The sequence below is a fragment of the Chinchilla lanigera genome, unplaced genomic scaffold (assembly GCF_000276665.1).
Source record: "Chinchilla lanigera isolate Chin_1 unplaced genomic scaffold, ChiLan1.0 scaffold00013, whole genome shotgun sequence".
In the NCBI taxonomy this organism is placed as follows: domain Eukaryota; kingdom Metazoa; phylum Chordata; class Mammalia; order Rodentia; family Chinchillidae; genus Chinchilla; species Chinchilla lanigera.
The window spans coordinates 31,386,277-31,406,970 of NW_004955414.1; the positions used below are offsets into that span (position 1 = coordinate 31,386,277).

Below are 20,694 nucleotides of genomic sequence, written 5' to 3' on the forward strand. Positions count from 1 at the left end.
AATTTATCCTTGATTTCATTTCTGACTTGACATTAGCAGCCAGTAAGTCTAATTTCATTGCAAAAAATACAGAAACTGTACAAATAAGAGGTAGTTACTAGTAATCTAAATTTCTTTTCATATCCCTGGAGTACTGTATTGTCGTGTGATCAAAATGAACTTCAGCAACTGTTAACGTCATTTCAGTTCCTATCTTTGACCCTTCAAAGTACCCAGGACCTTAAGTAAACATGTCCAAAAAGAGCCATGATAATGATAAAGAGACCTAACCAGACAAAAAAACTCAAATTGGACAATAGTTCTGACTTGGAATCAAGAAGAATATGATTGTTCTTTTTCTTTTCAGAGACCAGACTTAGAGACAGAAGAATTTTCAGTTATCTGAGGCTGCATTTGAACTTTTCTAAGAGCTGTGAAGGAAGAATCTTTTTAAAAGCACTGGTAAGCACTAGTGTGGAAAGAGGCACTGTAGGAATGAGAGCCAGTTTAGACACTGCCCATCTTACTCTCCAACCATCTGCATCGAATATGCTTCATTAAAACAGAACCATATGGAAAATAAGCTGGCAATTAACACAGCTTCTGCACATGTCTCTAATACAGTAGATTTCAAACTTCTAGTGAAACTGACTAAACTACTTCCATGTTGCTGCTATGTAGGTCTTGGCAGCAGACTGAAGACTTGCCTCATCCTTTATACCATGTCATTTGAACATACTGCAAGGTTATTTTAATAAGTACATATTAAGAAGTTAAGTACGGTTATCATTTTCCTTACAGTGGGGTATCAATCATTAAAACAAATCCAAGTACACTGAAATAATCAGCTGCTCAGATGACAGCTAATACTACTCAATACAAAAAATTAATCTATGCTTAATTTATATGTCACAACGATGATTTTTACATTGGACAGTTTAAATTTCCTAACACTGAAAATAAGCTACTATAATTTGCTTTTATTAAAACATCAACTCATTTTAGACCTTAGAAATTTTAGTACAATGATCTGTGCAGATGGACATAAAAATAGTTTCATTATTGTCACCATCAACAAATAATAAACAATACCATGTCAGGTAGTAAGGAAACAAAGAATAAGATCTAGTTCTCATCCTTAGTGGCCCTAAAAATCTAGCTGGAAGATCACTCTATGTGCAGTAATAAGAAAAAAAGTTTTTAGGGGTTGGGGATTTAGCTCAGCAGCACAGCACCTGCCTGGCAAGCAGAAGGTCGTGAGTTCGATTCCCGGTACCGGAGAAAAACAAAAACAAAAAAAAGTTTTTATAGTTTTTTCTCACTACCTTCACTTCTGTCCAGAATGGCTGTATGCAGCTATAGGTGTACTGACTGCACAAGTATGCTTGTGCTAAAGAAAGAAGTAGGTTGCAAATCTAGCCAGCATCTGTTCACTAAAGTGTGTACCCTGGCACAAGGCTGTTACCATCTAAGAAAAAGCTACCTAGGAGGAAAAATTTTGCCACTTCACAACTTATTGGAAATTATATCTACTTTGAAAAAGCATTTCTTTTTCATTTATATTTCCACAAAAGATACTGTTTTCTGCTGCTACTATTATAGCCCAAGCTATGCCATTTCATTTTGATACTTTTGTGTGAGTTTACTAGCTGATATTCCTGCTTCCACATTTGCTTTTGTATAGTCTATTCTTTTTATAGAAAAGTGATTCTTTTAAAAATATAAATCACATCTTATTTTTCCCTTAAATACTGCTGTAACTTCCTATCTAACTTAAAATAAAACTCAAAATTTCATCATGATTTTGAGAATGGTATTTGTCCAGCCATCAATTATAACTCTGATACTAAGTATTTCAAATTTTCCTTTTACTCACTCATTTGACTCTAATTACACTATTGGTACCAACTTTTCTTTGAACAGCCAGGCATCTTTCACTTGAAGGCCCTTTTGCACATTTCCACTTTGCCTAAAAGCTTTTCCCTTAAAAATTTGTATGATTTGCTCCTTCCCATTCAGCTTTCTGATCAAATGTATCCATATCAAAGAAGCCATCTCTGACAAATTTAGACAAAAGAATGACCCCATCACTCTCAATCAATATTTGTTGAATAAGTGGGTGAATGCATGCAAATGACTAGAAAAGAAGATGCTTGGTAGAATTTTTTTCAGTTTTGTTTTCCTTTCATATCCCAACATCTAAAATATTGCTTTATATGTAATAAGCACTGATGCAAATAAATTTCAACATTGTAGTGACAAGGAAGAAAAGTCAACACATTTTTAAAGTTTCAAATCTGGGTGACACAGTGCTATTATCACTGTGAAAAACACAAAAACCCTAAAAGAAGGATTAATTTAGGGCAAAAGATGGTAAACTTGGTAAATTTGAAGTGACAATGGTATAAGCAAGTAAAAATACAGAATTAAACAGGCAGAGCTAAAACTCAGGATACAGCTGGAAAATAGATGTGGGATCCATTTCTGCAGGTTTAAAAAGCATTAGAGCAAATCAAAACTTCAAGGGAAAACAAAAAATGAAAACAGTAAAGGACTGTGCTCGCTTCAGCAGCACATATATTAAAATTGGAAAGAGGGGACCAAAGTTAGAAACGCATGTATTTGGTTTATGGGCAAAAAGTGGATTCATGATGAAAAAAAAGGTTAACGAGAAGCATTCACTTACCAAAGTTTTGCTGAATATCTGCTACATGTTAAGTACTGCGCTGAGACAGTTTTAGTCAATAATACTAATTACTACAGAAAGCATGAAGAGCAAAAGCTGAGAAAAAAACATTGAATATGGAATTAGGCAGTTGCTAGAAATCTTAAAGGCAGTAGATTAGAGTCAGCCAGAACCAAATAGAAGCTGGATCCCAATAGATTGAGGAGGAAATAAATGTGAATAAAAAATAAAAACTATTAATTAATTTTGACAGTAAAAGAAAGGAGAGAAAAATATTTCAAGGATTAGCAAAGTTGGAAAAAAACCTGTTATAAGAAGAAATCTAAATTATTTGTGTACAGAGGTTGCAGTGCTAATATTTGTATTTGAACAGCATTTTCTAGTGTATAAAATATATTCCCAGACACTATTTTAACTGACTCACTACAAACTTACAAGGTTAGCAGGACAAATGGAATGTTAAGATAAGAAATTGAGACTGAAAAACTCTAGTAACTTGCTCAAAATCCCAAAGATAAGAAAAGCAAAACAGAAATTGGAACCTGAGTCTCCAAGGTGATGAAAAGGAGAGGAGATCCTCCCCTAGAGGGAACAGAAATAGAAAAGCACAAGTGAAGACATCACCTCATAAAAAGAGATGGAATATATTTTCCTCTGAAACAAAAGGGAAAAAACAGTAAAAGAACATGAACCAGTGTAAGGTGGAGGAACAGAAAGATTAGGCCTAAACGCCTATGAGTAAGATTAGCAAATTTCTGTTTCATAGAGAAATAGCTATGGATATGCTGCACAGCTACACACCTGAACTACTAACTTAGAGCCAAGAAGTGAAGGGGTATTCTGTGTCTCACAGGTCATATTGCATTGAGAAGAAACTGTCTGAGATTTCCTGATGAGAAAAAATGCTGGGGAGAGGAAGCTACCGAATAAAATATTAGCAGGGACCAGAGAGAAAAATTATACATGGCATATTGACTATATTGTGCTTCTGAACAAACAGACCTTCTAAAGCAAAGCAGCACGCAGCTGTGAAGAGGCAAATAAAAAATTGCAGCCCTAGGTTCTAGTGAAAGCTACTGTGGAAGTTAGAAACTCAGCTTTAGAGTCAAAGCTTTCTTTTCTTCTCCTTCTCACTTACTCTAATTCATAAGAACTTTGTTTTGAGCCACTTTTTTCTGAGCTCAATCACTCTTTCAGCAATGCTTTTTCTTTATCCCCGTTGGATTGCACTGGCTGGCTTTTGCCCCTTATCAAAAACTTCTCTAAGAAATACTCTGATAGCTCTACTTTACATCAGAGTATACAGGATGTAATAAAGAACATGGACTTTGGCATTAGGTACACCTTGAATCCAATTCATTCTCTCATTCATTCATTCAGCAAATATTTACTGAGCATCTACCATGTGCTAGGCACTGTTTTTGTTCCTAAGGATATTGCTCCAAACAAAATAAGTTCGCTATTTTCTCTGAATTTACTCTATGATGAAGGGGAAAGATAACTGTAATAAACATAGAAACTCTGCTCACTCTTCATCATCTGACCCTGGGCAGACCACTATACTTCTATATGCTTAAATTTCCTTCACTATAAAATGGAAGTAATAGGAACTACCTCAGACTATAAATGAAAAATAAATAAAACACCTGAATAGTAAGTAGATAAATGTTAGCTCTCTGAGGTTTGGCCTCACAGGCAATTTTCCAATTCTTAGAAAACAACATCCACCTTCCCGCCACAGGACCTTTGTACATGTTTTTTCTTTTCCTTAAGATAGTTTATACATCTCTAGCTACTTCAGCACTTTTATTTATTGCCTATTCTTTCAGAACTCAGCTCAATCTAATGACTCTAACTTCTTCAGGAAAAACTTACCTATGTGAATTTTCATTACATTTGTTCAGAATGACCAGAAATGGTGCCATTGATTTAGTCATTCAGTCACTGATTGATTTATGTAAGACTCCATCATCTTCTACCTAAATTACGGAAAAGCCTTCTGCTATAGTCTGAATGTTTATGTTCCCTCAAAATTTATTTGTTGAAATCATCCTCTCTAAGAGGTGAGGCCTTTGGAAAGTGATTACATCATGAGCTACAGACCTCAAGAGTGGGATTAGTGCCCTTATAAGAGGCTCAGAGCGAGACACCTGAGCTCTTCCACCATGTGAGGAAGCAGGCCCTCACCAGAGGATCTGCCAGTTTCTTGCTTTTGGACCTTCCAGCTCTCAGAACTCTGAGAAATAAACTCCTGTTGTTTATAAGCCATTCTGTCCACGGTATGTTGCGATGGCAGCCCATCGAGTTCATTCCTCTACATCAGGACACTCACTTGTTCTTCCTGGGATGGTCTTCCCTTAGACATCTGCATGATTCTGTCCTTTACTTCTTTCTGGTCTTACTTGTGAGGTCTTGCTGTGTTTTATTCAATAAAATAAAATTACAACCTACTACATCAGCACTCCTTACATTTTTATCCTGTTTCATAGCACTTATCACGATGGCTATCATTTACTTATTTTTTTTATATTTTAACATCTCCCCCAACCATCACCACTAAAATATAAATTTAATGAGAGCACGGATTTTGTCTTATTCACTGCCATATCCTCTCTGTCTCAGACAGCTCCTGGTATATAGTAGCCTCTATATCTAAGATGACACTTTCCATAAAACAAATCATGAAATTTTCCACAATAAACAATTTGTATGGGTAGAAAAAAACTTTAAAGTTTCAGCCATTTCACACTACATGGGTGAAACCTCAATGCTCTTTGGGAATTTAAGTTTAAACTATAGTTAAGAAAATGCAAGGTTTTAAAAAATCAAATATTCATATTTGTAAGCTAGCTGAAAAAAGAAAACGTGAGGAAGAGCAAAACAGAACACATTAGAAAAGAAAATATAACATACCTTTTTAATAACTATGAAGCATTCAAGTTAGCCTCCTAGTGTTTTAACTTTCCCATTATGGCTCAGATTTTATGTGATGTATTCACCATGGGCAGCTTTCCCAATGCCCTACTTCTATTGAATTATAAAAGGCATCATTGTCATTATGGTATTTTTACTATTAAAAAATGCTAATGGTCCCACATCCAGCTAGACATTCCCAAATATTCCCCGTATTCTGGTAATCACTAGGTTTTCCATGGCAAGTAAGGTGTGGGATCAGAAAAGGGAGGAAAAGTAAAATCATCCCATATTTGGAAAGTAGGAGTGAGACTGTTTGGGGATTTATACTTTCTTTATACCCAACCAGCATGCACTGCAGTGTCAGGTCACCTGTTTCATGTCCCATCGCTCCACTCCTACCAGCTCAAAAATATACTTAATTTCATGGTGGAGATGAATAGTAATATTTAGTTAGCACCACTGCTCTTAGGACAAATATTTGGGCTCAGCCCAGTAACACAACGACAATGAAAAAAGCATCAGCACCACTTTAATAGCTCTCTAAAAGAGTTCAGAATACCAACTCTTAATTCAAAGATATATTCCACATTAATTATCATCAAAGTGGATTTATAAAATTGTCTCTCAAAGACAAAAGATTCAGACACATTTTCTAAATGATACTGAAACAATATATAAATTAGCTATTCACATACTATTACTCTTAAGAGGTTGGTTGGCTGTTGTTGTGAGGGGGTGGGGGTGATAGTTTGGTGCAGGGGTATAAAACCAGAGCCTTGTGAGGGTAGTCCTATACCCTCAACCTAGAAGAATTTTACATTTAAAATAAACGAATAAATCAGCCAGGCATGGTAGTGCATGCCTGTAATCTCAGCACTCGGGAGGCTGAGGCAGGAGGATCATTGTGAGTTCAAGCCCAGCCTGGGCCACAAAGTGAGCTCAAGGCCAGCCTGAACTGCATAGTGAAACTCTGTTTTTAAAAAAAAGAATAAAAGTTAGTTTTCAATATCAGATTTATTTTAGATGTGTTCCATGATTTAAAACTGCATTAATCAGAAATCTAGTTTGATATGTTTCATTTTGTAATTTAATTTTTATTAAATTACTAAATTGTTTTTATTATTTTCTAAGCAATTCATTTCAGTAATGTTTCCTAGTCATCTACAGACTCCAATTCAATAGCTTGGGATGGGGCATCAAGAATTTGCATTTTTTTAAATCAGGTGTGGTTGCCTATAATCCCAGCCTTTGGGAGGCTGAGGCAGGAGGATTGCCATGAGTTTATAGACCATCCTGGGATACACAGTAAGTCCATGGCCAATCTGAACTATATAGTGAGACTCTCTTTCAAGAACGAAAGAAAAAAAAGAAAGAAAGACAGAAAGAATCTGCATTGGGGTGTACCAGAAGTTGAACTCAGGACCTCACACTTGCCAGGCAGGCACTGCACCACTGAACTAAATCCCTAGCCCAGAATCTGCATTTTTACTAAGGGCTCCAAACCAGTTAGTTATCCCGTTAGTTAATGCAGTTGATGGTTGTCTTGGTTACTTTTCTCTGGTTGCTGAGACAAAATACCTGACTCCCAAAGGAAAGGTTTATTTAGCTCACAGTCTGTGGAGGTTTCAATCCGTACTTGGCTGGCTCCAAGGCAGGGTGGCACATGGCAGAGGGCAATCGTTCACGGTGGCAGAAGATAGCAAAAGCAAGGAAGAGCAAAACGGAGGAGTGGCAGCAAGTAGCCTCTTTCTCTCCCTTACATATGCAAACTACCCACCCCAGGGCGTGTAGCACTCACACCCATGAGTCAATCATAAACTCTAGAAGCCCGCCCCATGACTGCATGAGGCTTTGGGAGGACATCTGGAACCAAACAATAACAGTGGTGTTCAAATCATACCTGGAGAAATGCTGATCAAGAAGCCTGGCGATAATAATTTTCTAGTAATTCTTGACAAACTACTGTTCTGCCATGAGTCCTAGACTACAGTACCTTTCCTTTTATATCCATGACTCAAATATTAAACCATTTATTTATTTTTTGGTGTTTTTTAAAAGAGAATAAAAAAAACCAAAACCAATACAGAATTTCAAAACAAGATGATAGGAAATTAACAATAGTTGTTACATTGCATATTGTTATCTTCAAAGTAATTGTTCAGATTACTAGATTTAGGCATGCAAGATTGATCAAACAATTAAACATTAACTGTTCCTTTCAATAAACCAATAGAAGTTAGTAGTACAATTATCTTAGCTAGCTTGTATATATATTTTTTCCCTTCCTTCTTTCTTTCTTTTCTCTTATCCCCCATCCCATTTGTCCTTTCCTCTTGAGCAGTTTCCCTTTAACAATACCTATTTTATCTTTTGGATTTTATTTATTCTTTCAGTTTCTTACATTAGGGAGACAATACAATGTTTATATTAACAATGATTATATTAACTGAAGAATAAAATATAACATTCATATCAAATAAAATTGTGAATGTATTCTATCCCTCTGTCACTACTTCCTCATCATCATCCTCAGACCTTAGTCTTCTACCATGTAGCTTCTGGTCTCAGGGACAAATCTGCATTCTTCTAAATTTCTCAGTAGTGTTTCATTCTGGTGTATTCAACCAACAGTGATTGCCGTCATTCACTCCCTTCTGATTGGTACTCTCTCCTTTGATTCACCTGACATAACAACTTTCCTGATTATTTTTATTCAATTACTTCTTTATTGTTCTTTCACTGCTTCTCTCACCCTCCTTGTTACTAATCTCTCTTAAGTTTCAATCTTGGGGTCTCTCTCTATGTATCTGTCTCTCTCTCCCTTTCCCTGTCTCTCAACAGATAGCATCGTATTAGTTTTAACTATCGTTCTTTTGCAGATAAACCCCCAAATCTATATCTCTATTCAGTCATACTTTCACTCAGTCTAATTCTGTGATAAGAACGTAGGAAAGCAGATCTCGTGCTAAGTACCAGCTCTGTCTCCTACTAACTCTGCAATTTTAACCAAGTGCTACTGTTTGGATCTTAAGTGTCCCCAAAGGCCCATGTGTTAAAAGCTTAGTGTCCAGCTTGGCAGCACTGAGAGGCTGTGGAAATTTTAAGAGATGGGGCCGGGTAGCAGGTCTTCACTGGGGACATGCTGTCTTTCCTTTCCTGTCTTTCTTTCATCCCAGCTATTAGGTGAGTGACTTTTTTCTCAAACATGTGTTCCCCTCTGTGGTGTTCTGCTTTATCAAAAAAAGTGGCAGAGCTAACTGACCATAGATTGAAACCCAAAGCTCTGAGCCAAAATAAATCTTTTCTTTTCATAAGTTGATTTATCACATATATTTTTTGCAGTAATGGAAAGCTAAGACAGTATAGAATTTAATCTCCTGAAACCTCAGCTTTCTTACTTCTGAAATGGAGTTACTATTAATAATATCTGTTTCACTGGGTTGTCTGAAGGATTAAATGAGAAAATGCACTCTGAAGAGTAATTTTGTGCTTGTTTCTTAAGAAGTCATCGGTAAATGTTACTTTGCTGCTATGTTAACTGTCTGAAACCTCCACATATTGGTCCAACTCGCATGTTACATGAAATATGAATGAAATTACCCCACCTTGCTCTGTACCCAAACTATGATCATGCTATGGAGCCAAAACTTTCCCTGTGAATCAAGCTTAAAATCTGATCACTACTATTGGTTTACTTTAGAATGTAAGAGCATTAGAGATTTGCTCCTGAATTATTTTTAAATACAAAAGATGATTACTTTTATTATACCTGGTGTTATAGTCATTATATATTGGCCTTAATCCCCACAGCCACGTCTACTGGACTGTAAATTCTGTAGAAGCAGAGACATTTTATATATCTCATAGTACATGAAAAAGAACTTCCTGCAAGTATTTGTAAAATAGCTGTATATATAAATTAAGATTAAAACATTTATAAGTACCTGAGTCCATAAACCACGTTTAAATTCCAACTAATTTAGTTTCTCCATCATCATAATAACCTGCATCACCATATTAAAAAAGAAATTCAAAAAATATTTATTGAAAGTAAGGATCTTACAACCACTCTACCACAAAAGCAATACCAAAAACTAACACTGAGTGAAGGTTCATTATGAACGAGGTACTGTGCTAAGCAACTGATTTGTTAAAATACATATTCCTTTACCTGTAAAGTATGTAACTAGGGCAAATTACATAAACTGGGTTCAGTTTCTTATCAGTAAAATTGGGACAAATATATATAATAACTGCCTCAAAAAATTGTTTCTAGTTTCACATGAGACAATAAACATAAAGGGATTAGTACAGTGCCTGGCATATGGTATATGCTCAGTAAACGTTTATTGTAACTGTTGTAAAAAATATAACTATGTCTAAGTGTAGGAAAGAGCTTAACTCCTTTCACTGGTTTAAAATAAAACACTGGGTAAGCTTCCAAAATGAATGAATTTGATTTATGAAATAAGTATAATAAAAAAAGAAAGAAATATAGTGATACAAGGTATTGATGAATTAACAAGGAGATATGAGTGCAGTATAGGCATTTTGGAAATATATAATTTTTGTACATATACATATGTTATATATAACGTCAAACTACAATTTATCTGTTTTAAATAAAATTTAGCGTAGATATAAGATGCTTTGAGTCAAGTAAAGCATGTACAGAAATAAACAATATAGTTTTATCAACTTTAACTAGAAATTAGAAGACTTTTAAGCGTTGAAATGATCAAAAACTGAGCCTAAGTAATATTTTAAAAGAAAAATTTCAAAATTAGTGCATATTTACCTCTTTTCATTTATTTTGCTGGATACACTGATTGAAGCATCCTGAGATGAAAGCATATAAAAATGTTTGCAGTTTCTTTCCTAGAAAGAGAATGGAACTAGGTATATGCAAAATTGCACATATGAGCAGCTTATTTTAACCTGGTCAACAACTTCTTATGAATCCTTCACTTTGAATAATATATTAGAAGTGCAGTAAATCCTAATTACTTACTAGTACCCATATACATGCTATATCAAGTTCTGAGAAGGGTCTGATCTCCTGAGACCAGGATCTGGTCTAGCCCCATCTCTGCTCTTTGGTATTAATCAGTAAAAAGAAAAAAGAAAAAAAAGAAAAAAAAAAAGCCAAGGGGTGGGAAGGAAAAGAAGGGCCAAATGGGTAGTAGATTTTCCTTCCTTTTCTGGGACAGAAAGAAAAGTCCATAATCGGCAACTCTCAAGCAACTCAGATACTCTGTGTGTATAAAAAGGGATGTATGTGTTCCCTCTCTACTTGCCAATACCATCTTCCATCTCCTATCCTTACAAAACCACAGGAATAATCTCAGAATAACCTTGCCTAAACCAGGACAGTAAAAGGGGGCACGGACTTGAACAGGAAGAGGAATGTTGTTATGTTTTCTCCGTTTCCAGGCAAAAGAATTCCACTTTTTTTCCATGTTTAGTAGAAAGGAAAGCTTAGAGAATGTAAATATGACAGTAGCCCACAGTAGACTGATGGAGAGAATAATATTAAATATCTAGTAGTTGGATGGTCATCAGAAAAACATGGGCAATATTTATACTATTTATCAGAATAATTATGCTGCCACTCGAATTTCTCCTATTTAAGTTAAAGTTTAAAGGGAATGTAATATGGAGATTAAAAAAAAAAAAAAAAAAAAAAAAACAGGTAAACAGAAAGCCTGGCTTGCAGTCATTCCAGACACAATTCTACTTCATTTATTTCAATTTAATTATATTTCTATGTTCTGTTTAAGTAGGATCTCACGCATTCATTTTTCATGTTAATTGTAACAATAAATGGCCCTGTGTAATGGTATTTTTCAACCTGTCACTAAAACAAAGACATTGTATTAAAACTGACACCAAAAAATTGACTTGACTACTGAAATGTATATAATAGCCAGTTTTACAATAAAGATTACAGATAAAGCCAGTTCTTTTTTGCAATCCTTCTAAAGAATGTCACATAGACCTTCCACTTGATGTTAATGAATAGTAAATCACACAGGGCCAACAGCTCCAAAAATGGCTTCAATCATTTATCTCCCAAAGTATTGCTACTTCCTACTTGGAAGAGTTCAGACTGCGAGATTTCTGGTCAGTAAATTTAATTCACACATTGGCTGCTTATCATATTATTTCTCGTATTAAAAAAATGGATTTTCACCATTGAAATCTACAGCAGGACAGCAGTATGTAGTTGTCTTTTCACATCAAGATTGCCCCAATAATTTCTACGCCATGTAATTTCAGTTAAAGCTGCTAACCATGGATTGTAATTAAGTTTAATATTCAGGACCTTGCTACACCTCTCTATAAAGTGTAAACACAATTTGGCATACAACTGATGTCCTGAAATGCCTGGATTCTCTCTCATTCACAGAGCTGAACTATCCACTGCACATTTTAAGTTCCATACATAGACGCCAAGCACTGAGGAAATAGGAAACATTATGCTAACATGACTATAGTATTGATGAATAAAAAAACATAACCCCAAGGCTAAGCTGCCAATATAAGTAGTGAATTAATTTCTGTAAGTACTCCAATATTACAAAGGTGTGTTGAAAGGTGTCTGCTCATGTTTCAAATTAAACGCACTGCTGGTCAGCATTAGCACCTCGGCTTTGAACACCAGCCATTTGCCTATACCACTTCAGGGGCTAGGAAAAACGGATTTGCCGTTCACACTGGAATAATTAGAACATGTCAGGAAGAATTAATTTCCTCATTTTTCAAAAGGATACACAGAAATTACCATGTTATTATATGACAGGGTCCCTTGGAGAATTATATTAAATTTAATTTCTAGCGCAGCCCACACAACAAATTAAAGTCATAAATAAGATGGAAAGAAGCGGGACGCAGAGCATATGTTTATGGCAATGAGTGAAGCCAAGGGACCAGAAACAACTATCTTCATTTCATTTTATTTAAATCAGCCAGACACTGTGTATCTGAATGACAGCACTTGTTAATGGCGCTGAGATTATAGGCTCCTTAATTTTAGAAAACAGAAGCAGTCAGTCAGTGTCTAAAATAGTACATTTCCTACAATGCAAAAATTAGTATAAATTTACTTCCTTTTCAAGTCCATTTCTTTTTGCCCTGCACCAAGTTTAACAAAGATAAACTCATTTTTAATAATACTGTTTCTCTATTTGTCTTCTCTCTGGGCAATTTTCCTGGGTCAAAAAAAAAAAAAAATGAAAGTAAAACAGAAGAGTCACCAGAACAAGTAAAATTTGCAAACATACTGTCTGTCCAGACTATAAGCACCCTGCTCCATCAGTAAAATACATCTGTCCATTCCAAGCTAAGACAAATCTCTCTAAAAAAAGATTGTTTTTTCATATTAAATTCTTTTTTAAAAATTTCATACCGCTTATCAACTTAGAGTGAAGCTGCAAAAATACTGCCTGGCCACCCTAAAAGCAAGGGATGTTTGAACTATTTATTAAACCTAAATACATGTGTGGAACAAAAGAGCGCCTACAACCTCCTCATAATGAAGCCACGACTCACATTCAGAAAATTTCCTGCTGCCTTCTTTGCCTGATTAAAAATCTCTCAGAGATTTTTTCTCTTTCCTTCTACCATAGTAAGGCAGGTGCACTCAAGAAAGGATACTCACTGATGGCCACTGTATCCACTCTGAAATTAGCTCCACCTCAGAATAAAACTACTAACAAAACTTTAATATATGTATTACAGAATATCGATGGTATTGATTCCCTCCCTTCTCAATGTACATACATATACTTCATTATTTAAGTTTTGGTTAAAATAACCAGACTGGAAGCAAGTTTGCACAACACTTAAATTTCTCCTCTGTACTATTAAAGATATAAGGTGTCCAGCAGAAACAGATGCGCTTGCTTTAAGTCAGTTACCTTTGCCACCATTAGGCTGGTATTTCAGCCACACACCCACAATCAAATATTTTAACTAGCAATCATCAAAATAACTTATATTGTGCTATAGTCCATTCTGAATTTCTTAAGAATGCATAATTATGTTGTTTTTTAACCTGACATATGTGCAACACATAGCAAACCCAAAAAAGAAATTAAACAGATATTTAGAAAACTATTTAAAATTACTAAAGTGAAAGCACTAAAAAGACTGCCACAAAAGAGAAACAAGTTTAGCTAACTTTTTTCTCCTTTCAGCATAGATTGAACCCCCACATATTCACCTACAGATTCTAAATCATAAATGTTGATATTACTCATTGCTCTAGAAACACGCTGGTATTTTATCATGCTTAATAACTGAAGACATCCTTAAGGTGAAAAAGGAGTTTGTACACTTTAAGAAATGACTGTCGTGAAACGGAGCACTCCCTTGGGGGCAACAAACTTTAAATAATTTGTGAATCAATTAACTGGCGACTCTCTTCATAACACAGATTTCACACTCTCAGGTCACTGCATTATCAGTCTGATACGAATCATAACATTTTGGAAAAAAGTTCATAATTGAAATCATTAATTAATTTAACAGGACTTTTAGTTATGCATTGCATTAAACAGCTGTAAAGGAGCAGAGATTAATTAGTTGTTTCTCTGACAATTTTCACTGCTGGTATTACTTGGTGGAAAACTTTTTGACTTCTAAAACGCACCATGTTCTCTACAATCTGGTAGCAACCTCGTAAAGCAATTTCAATTGACAGAACTATATAATTTCACTAAAATGAGCTTTGGAGACTCTAAAGTGTTTCTCTGGAAGAAAACAAACTTATAAATAACATATATTGCAAAGCCTGACCTTCTTCTTGCATAAAAATGAAACCTCCATGTAGAATAAAGTCTTTAAGAGTATATATCATAAATAGCTCACAGAAATGAAAAATTCAAAGGTACAGCCAACTAACACTTTCCTGAAACTATCAAGATGATATGTACTCAAATACTTTCATATTCATCTTTTTATCTTAAAAATAGAAATAAAAACTTTAATCATGAGGATTTTAGAATCCAGTGCCTTTACTTCTTGTAACTTACAAACTTCTGACTGGTCTACAAGTTGTGTGGCAAATTAATTGGCTAGGAACATACAGGAAAGTTCAAAAACCCCAAAGAGGACTATTTTAAGGAAAAGTGATTAGCAGGTTTTGTGATGCATTATTCCAAACTTCTTTCAAACTATGTCACACCCTGCACAACCTCATCATTTAAAAAGTTTAATATTTCATCTGCTCTAGTAAAGGTACTTAAAAGTGTATCTCATGGAGATCTAATAAGCCAGATAATTCCCTAGAAAAATATACATCTTGCTGAAGTTAATGAGCCAAAATTAAACATTTTCCAGGTTTATATCAGGAAATAGTCAACTGCACTACCAAAATTTCAGAAGTATTTTTCAACCTAACCCTGGTCTTCATTCACTCTGCCCCGTCTGTGGCAATCATATAGAATTTATAATCCCCAAAACACACCTGACACTGTTACTATCTATGTGCTCTCACACATACTGTATCTTCTTAGAATATTCTATTTCCGTGCCCCCTGCGGGTAAATACCAGCTATACTCCAATGTCAAGCAGATCAAACATTAATCTATTCATTAAAGCCTTTCCCCAATTCTGGTCAATTTCAAATTTCTTCATTTCTTCACTCATATCTTGATTTAAATACAAATATATCATAATTTCTTTCTTTACATGTCTCTGCATTAGAGTATTAATTACTTTAGTGTGTTACTAACATTTAAATCTCAGTTATGTCTACCTGGAACACAGTAAGCCCTCAGTAAATGTCTATTAACTGGAAAACAAAAAGAACAAAATAATGAGCATGCTCACGTTTACTTCCACTTTCACTTCAATAATATTATTCACCACCTATTAGGAATTAATCACAGCGTGAGGTGCTTGACAAAAATCTCAACAAAATTTTGCAATTAAAAAAATAAGTGGGCAGAGAGGTCCACACTTGTGTTCCTAGCCACTCAAGAGGCTGAGGCAGGAGAATCACTTGAGCCCAGGAATTAGAGGTTAGCCTGAGCAACGTAACAAGATCTAGTTAAGGGAACAAGGAAGAACGGAAGGAAGGAAGGGAGAGAGGAGGAGAGGGGGAGGGAATCCCGTCCTTTTTTTTAAACATATAGTTTTATCCATTCTTTTGGTATTTTGTTTAAAAACTGGTAATTATTGACTAATTAAATTTGAAATGGGACAGCATGAAGCACAAACTATGAAAATATGTTATTTTAGAATTTTTAAAATCAAAGTCCCTTTGCCATTGAAGGATCCATTTTTCCAGAATCAAATTAAATGAACATGCTAAAAATAGTGTCTGCTTCTACCAAGATTCCCTTTCCTGCTTGGGCAGAAAAATAAATCTGCCTTTTCTAAGATGGCACCTTAGAAAGTAATACTAGTTACAATATTATTTACTGCTTAAATACAGTATTTCCAAAAATTCACCATGGAAATACAGCAAGTGGAAATGGCTGTTGTTCTGCCATTCACTTTTCTTACAATTTTATCTTACTTATTTCTCACCTCAGCCCACAATAACAATGGCACACTCCTGTAATCCCAGCACTCAGGATGCTGAGGCAGGAGAATCACCATGAGTACAAGGCTGACCTGTGCTACATAGTGAATTCAAGGCCAGCCTGCCCTACAAAGCAAGAGCCTGTCTCAACCTCCCCCCCACCAAAACAAGAGTAGAATCCATATATTAAAGTATATAGTCTTAGATTCTACCTAAAGTCTTAGATTCTACCCATTACTTTAGATTCAATAAATCAGGGAAACTGACATATAAACTGCCAACTCTATAAGTCAACTAATTATGATTACTGTTCTTCATTTCCCATTTTATGCGAATATATATTTGCTTTATTTCTTGTACTGCAACTCTACTTACCAATACACTCCAAATTGCCCCATGATTTGTGTATTTGTCCAACACAGTTGCAGTCATGTGCTGGTGGGTGCTTTTACATCCTTATTCATAAGTCAAGTCTGTCTACTCACAGAGCTACTGGAAAGCTTTGCCGGCATGTTTCAGTCATTGCCTGTTATTGGTCGTGTCCTTACTGCCCTCTCCCACAGCTGAAAATACTTCTTACCTTCCTCTGGCCCTCAAAGCACATTTTTGTAATAGCACCCTTAACTCAAGTTCACCCTATTCTAGCTTGCCTGAGCTCCCTCAAGGAAGTTGCTTTAGAATTCCAACCTTGAGTTGCATGAGGCTTAATCCAGTACACCTGCCAGCTCTCAACCCTCCTCTATAGGAGAAATAGGAATTACATAGTGAGTATATCCCTCTTCTTGTTAAAAAAAAAATTTTTAAAATGTGCTTAAGGAGATGTATGTGCAGTTAGGGTGTTAGAAACTGTCTGGATCAATGCTAATTTCAATGGAAAATCTTTGGTTTTCTCTCTAATGATCATATAATAACCACAGGCAAATTTGCTCAAGGGAAAGTACAAAGTTGAAGGCAATTTTTCAAGATTTTCCAGAAGTAAAACGATATTTCCAAAACTGCATTTGGGATACAGGACAAAGAAAAACATGCAAGAAAACAGAAGTGACATTATTTTTCTAGATACTCCTCATAAAGTACAAAAATGTAAGATCTTACTGAAAAGATGCAAGAATCATGCTTCTAATAAGAGAGAAAAGATTATAATGGAGATTGTAAAGATTGCATGCATGAATGCAAAAACGAAAGAGGGTACAGAAGACGTGACAAACTGGTGGGGACAGTGATAAGAGGAGGAGCGGAGAGATAGAGGAGAAAAAAAGGAGAGACAGAAAGAGGGAAGGGTAAAAGGAGAAAGAGACAGAAGCTGTTTACTATTAAACCTAGGAATGTGGCAGCGGGTGGGTAGAGGAAAAAAGAAGTCGAAAAGCCAACTGAACCCATTATTTTCTTTTTAAAATCTATCTTCTTTCAAAGAGAAGGATTGGAAACCTGGTGTGAATCAATTATTTTCATAAACACAGCACTCATTTGACTTCATTAGTTTTGTTCATCCAATAGCCCTGCACGCTGGTTGAGAATTTTGGTGGTCATATTTCTGCTTAGTTAAAATAATCCCCAACAATTTCCCAATGTATCATACACATAAACAAGTTTTTCTTCAAACCCAGGAAAGATGGTCATTTTTTCCTCCATTTTCTCTTAAAAACAGTTACAGTATTATAGAAAATGAAAGGAAAATTCCACTCTTCACTCATGTTTCAGTTCCTATGACCTTCTAAAATACCCTAGGCTGTAGAACAAGATGTAACACAATGTATACCTATTTCTCTTTTCTATAAAAATAAGACTCTTCCAATATTTAATTACATAAGATTGAAATAGAGGAGTCAGTTTATCTCTCCATAGCTCCAGAGAGTTCTTTCTCATTCCTTCATTCTTCCTTTATTTTTGTTGAAAGAAAATTATTTTATCAAGAAGTTTCAATTTATAATATTATCCAGCAATCATCACTACAAAGCTGTTTTTCTTTGTGATACATACATTTCACAAAAAAGCTTAATATTTTCAAATCCAAATTTTAAAAATTATTAGGATTGAGGAAAAGAGCATGACCACTGATTAAAACAATTCTGAATTTGTATTCTTGCTCTACCATTTTCTTGTGAAGCCCTGGGGAAAGTTGATATACCACTTTGATCCTCAGTTGTAAAAGTGGGCACAATAAAAGAAATGAGCATAACAGTTTCTGCTAATTACCTCATAGGGTAATTAGAGGATTAAATGAAAAAATTTCTATTTTCTTCCTGCTTTCTCATACATATTTAAATATATATATAAATTAATACAAAACCTGGGCACGATAAAATGACACATGCTATTAATAGATTATACGCTCCCAGGGGAGCACAAAATTTTTCTTCCTAAAGACTTCATCAAAACAGGCAATATAATTCATATTCTGTGGAGGAGACTTGGTTCTTGGAATACCATGGCAGGCCGAAGAACAGTAAGTGTGATATTTTTTAAGAAAAAGCAAAAAGGGAAGAAAACTGCTTACTCTAATGCAATATTTTTCAAACTGTGGATTGAATGAGTGATAAAAATCAATTTTCTGAATTAATCATTTTATTTAAAGAGAAAAAATGAGAAGGAAGGAGAAAGTGGAAGAGGAAAAAAGAAGAAAAAAATACATTGCACATATTAAGAATAAATGTTGTTTACTATGGCAATACATATATACCAACGCTTATAGCAGCACAGTTCATAATAGCTAAACCCTGGGAGCAGCCGGTATACACACCAGCAGACAACTGAATATAGACATATAATGGAATACTACTCAGTTATAAAGAATGACTGGGGCTGGGGATTTAGCTCAGCGGCAAAAGCGCCTGCCTGGCAAGCGCAAGGTCATGAGTTCGGTTCCCGGTACCGAAGAAAAACCAAAAAAAAAAAAAAAAAAAAAAAAAAAAGAATGGATAGAAGGGGATAGAGGAGGGATCTCTTGCAGTAGAAAAGTAGGCCAAGGGAACAAGCCTGAAGGGTAAAGAGGAGGGGAAGGGGAAATAAGTAGAATAAAGATATGCCATGTTCAGGAACCTGTAACTTAATTTAAGGTAAACATTATATGCCATCATGGGAGCTAAGGTTAATAATATCAACAAGAATGAAAAATGCGATGGGAAATGGAGGAAGGGGGAGAGCCAGGGAGGGACGTGGAAGTGGATTAAAAGAACTAAAAAACAAGCTGTAGTACGTGTGTATGTAACCACTCCCCAAGATGACTGGAAACTTCATGCATTGCAAACACGTACTAATAAAATTTTTAAAAGCATAAATATTATAAAGGAAAAAATTGTATTCAGTGACATTACATACTAAGTCAGTTTATAAATTTATTTCTTATTCTGAGTTACTGTCAGAAAAGTTTGCAAGTCTCCTGATTTAACAGAAACTAGAGCATATGAATCTATGAGCTTTCATGTAAATGGAGAAACAGCCAACAACCTTGTTTATTCAAAGATTTCTCTAATTCATGGAATTTGGCAGTAGAGGCTGTCTAGTACCCTGTGGAAGATCTTATTTGGAAGACCAAATGCAGAAGTAGCTACCTGTGAGAGTTTATACTAGGGAAAGAAAGACTAAATGGCTTCCTAGTAACTTTTCCAGCTCTAGAATTATGAAGCAAGCAATAATTTAAAATGAAGAAGAGGTAATATGATTAGAAGAATCTAACATGTCATTTCCTGACATCTAATAAACCCAGGCACTTACAAGTAAGAGGTCAAGGAAATGACTCTTCTAAAAATCTAATGGATCTGTAGAATAAAAGGACAGCAAACTGGCACGGTGGCACACAACTGTAATCCCAGCACTCAAGAGGCTGAGGCAGGAGGACTGCCAGGAGTTCGAGGCTAGCCTAAACTACATAGTAAGTCCAAGGCCAGCCTGAACTACACAACCTCCGCTCCCCACCAAAAAAAAAAAAAAAAATGGACAGCAAAATGCCAACTAGTAATTTAATTTTGCTTGAAGATAGTCATCTTCCTCTCCTTTTTGAAGGTATGTAGGGTGCAGGGATTAAGATAGTATACAAGAAGAAGGTGCATATAAGTGGGTGTGTTCACTTCAGTCTTATTTTAACCAAAACAGTATGGTGGTCAGCTGCCTGGCAAAGAGAACAGAGGCAGGAAGAGAGTCAATCAAGCTGCATTAAACAACCCAGTCATCCCACAGAAATCTATACAGCTCTTGTTCCCTGGCAGTACAGCTGGCAACCGCACAGCAGTTAATTTGAGGGGTTTTCTATAGGGTGCTTATGAGTTTGATTTCACTGTTGGCTCCTTGCCACTGCACCCTATACCCTGGATAGCTCTGTGCATAACACAACTATGTGCTCACGTGATGAAAAATCATTTTTTACTTGATAGGCATGAAGTCAGCGGAGTTTTCAGCTTGCCAAATGTTTCCACTTTTCTTTTTCAAATGCTCCAGGTTAAGAAAAATACAGGTCTGAACTGCCAAGCACTTTCCCCTGCAATTTCAGCAATGTATTTCTTGAGGAAACTAAATTCTTTATATTTTATCCATAGCTCGTTAAACTGTTTTCCTCAAACTGTTAACTTAAAGCTTTGAGTCTTT

General features: G+C 35.4%; 1 protein-coding gene across 9 annotated transcripts in view; it reads right to left on the minus strand.

Annotated features, from left to right (window-relative positions):
- The window catches only part of Sox6 (SRY (sex determining region Y)-box 6), a 566,848-nt gene that overhangs the window by 420,651 nt on the left and 125,503 nt on the right, over positions 1-20,694 (minus strand). For 8 of the 9 annotated variants that reach the window (XM_013511918.1, XM_013511917.1, XM_013511924.1 and 5 more), the window contains one exon: positions 10,380-10,459. The exons of the other annotated variant lie outside the window; for it this stretch is intronic. In XM_013511918.1, the coding sequence (XP_013367372.1) occupies positions 10,380-10,435 (56 nt within the window). In that variant the 5' untranslated portion in view covers positions 10,436-10,459. The remainder of the gene's footprint in view (positions 1-10,379; positions 10,460-20,694) is intronic. 9 annotated transcript variants of the gene reach the window in all.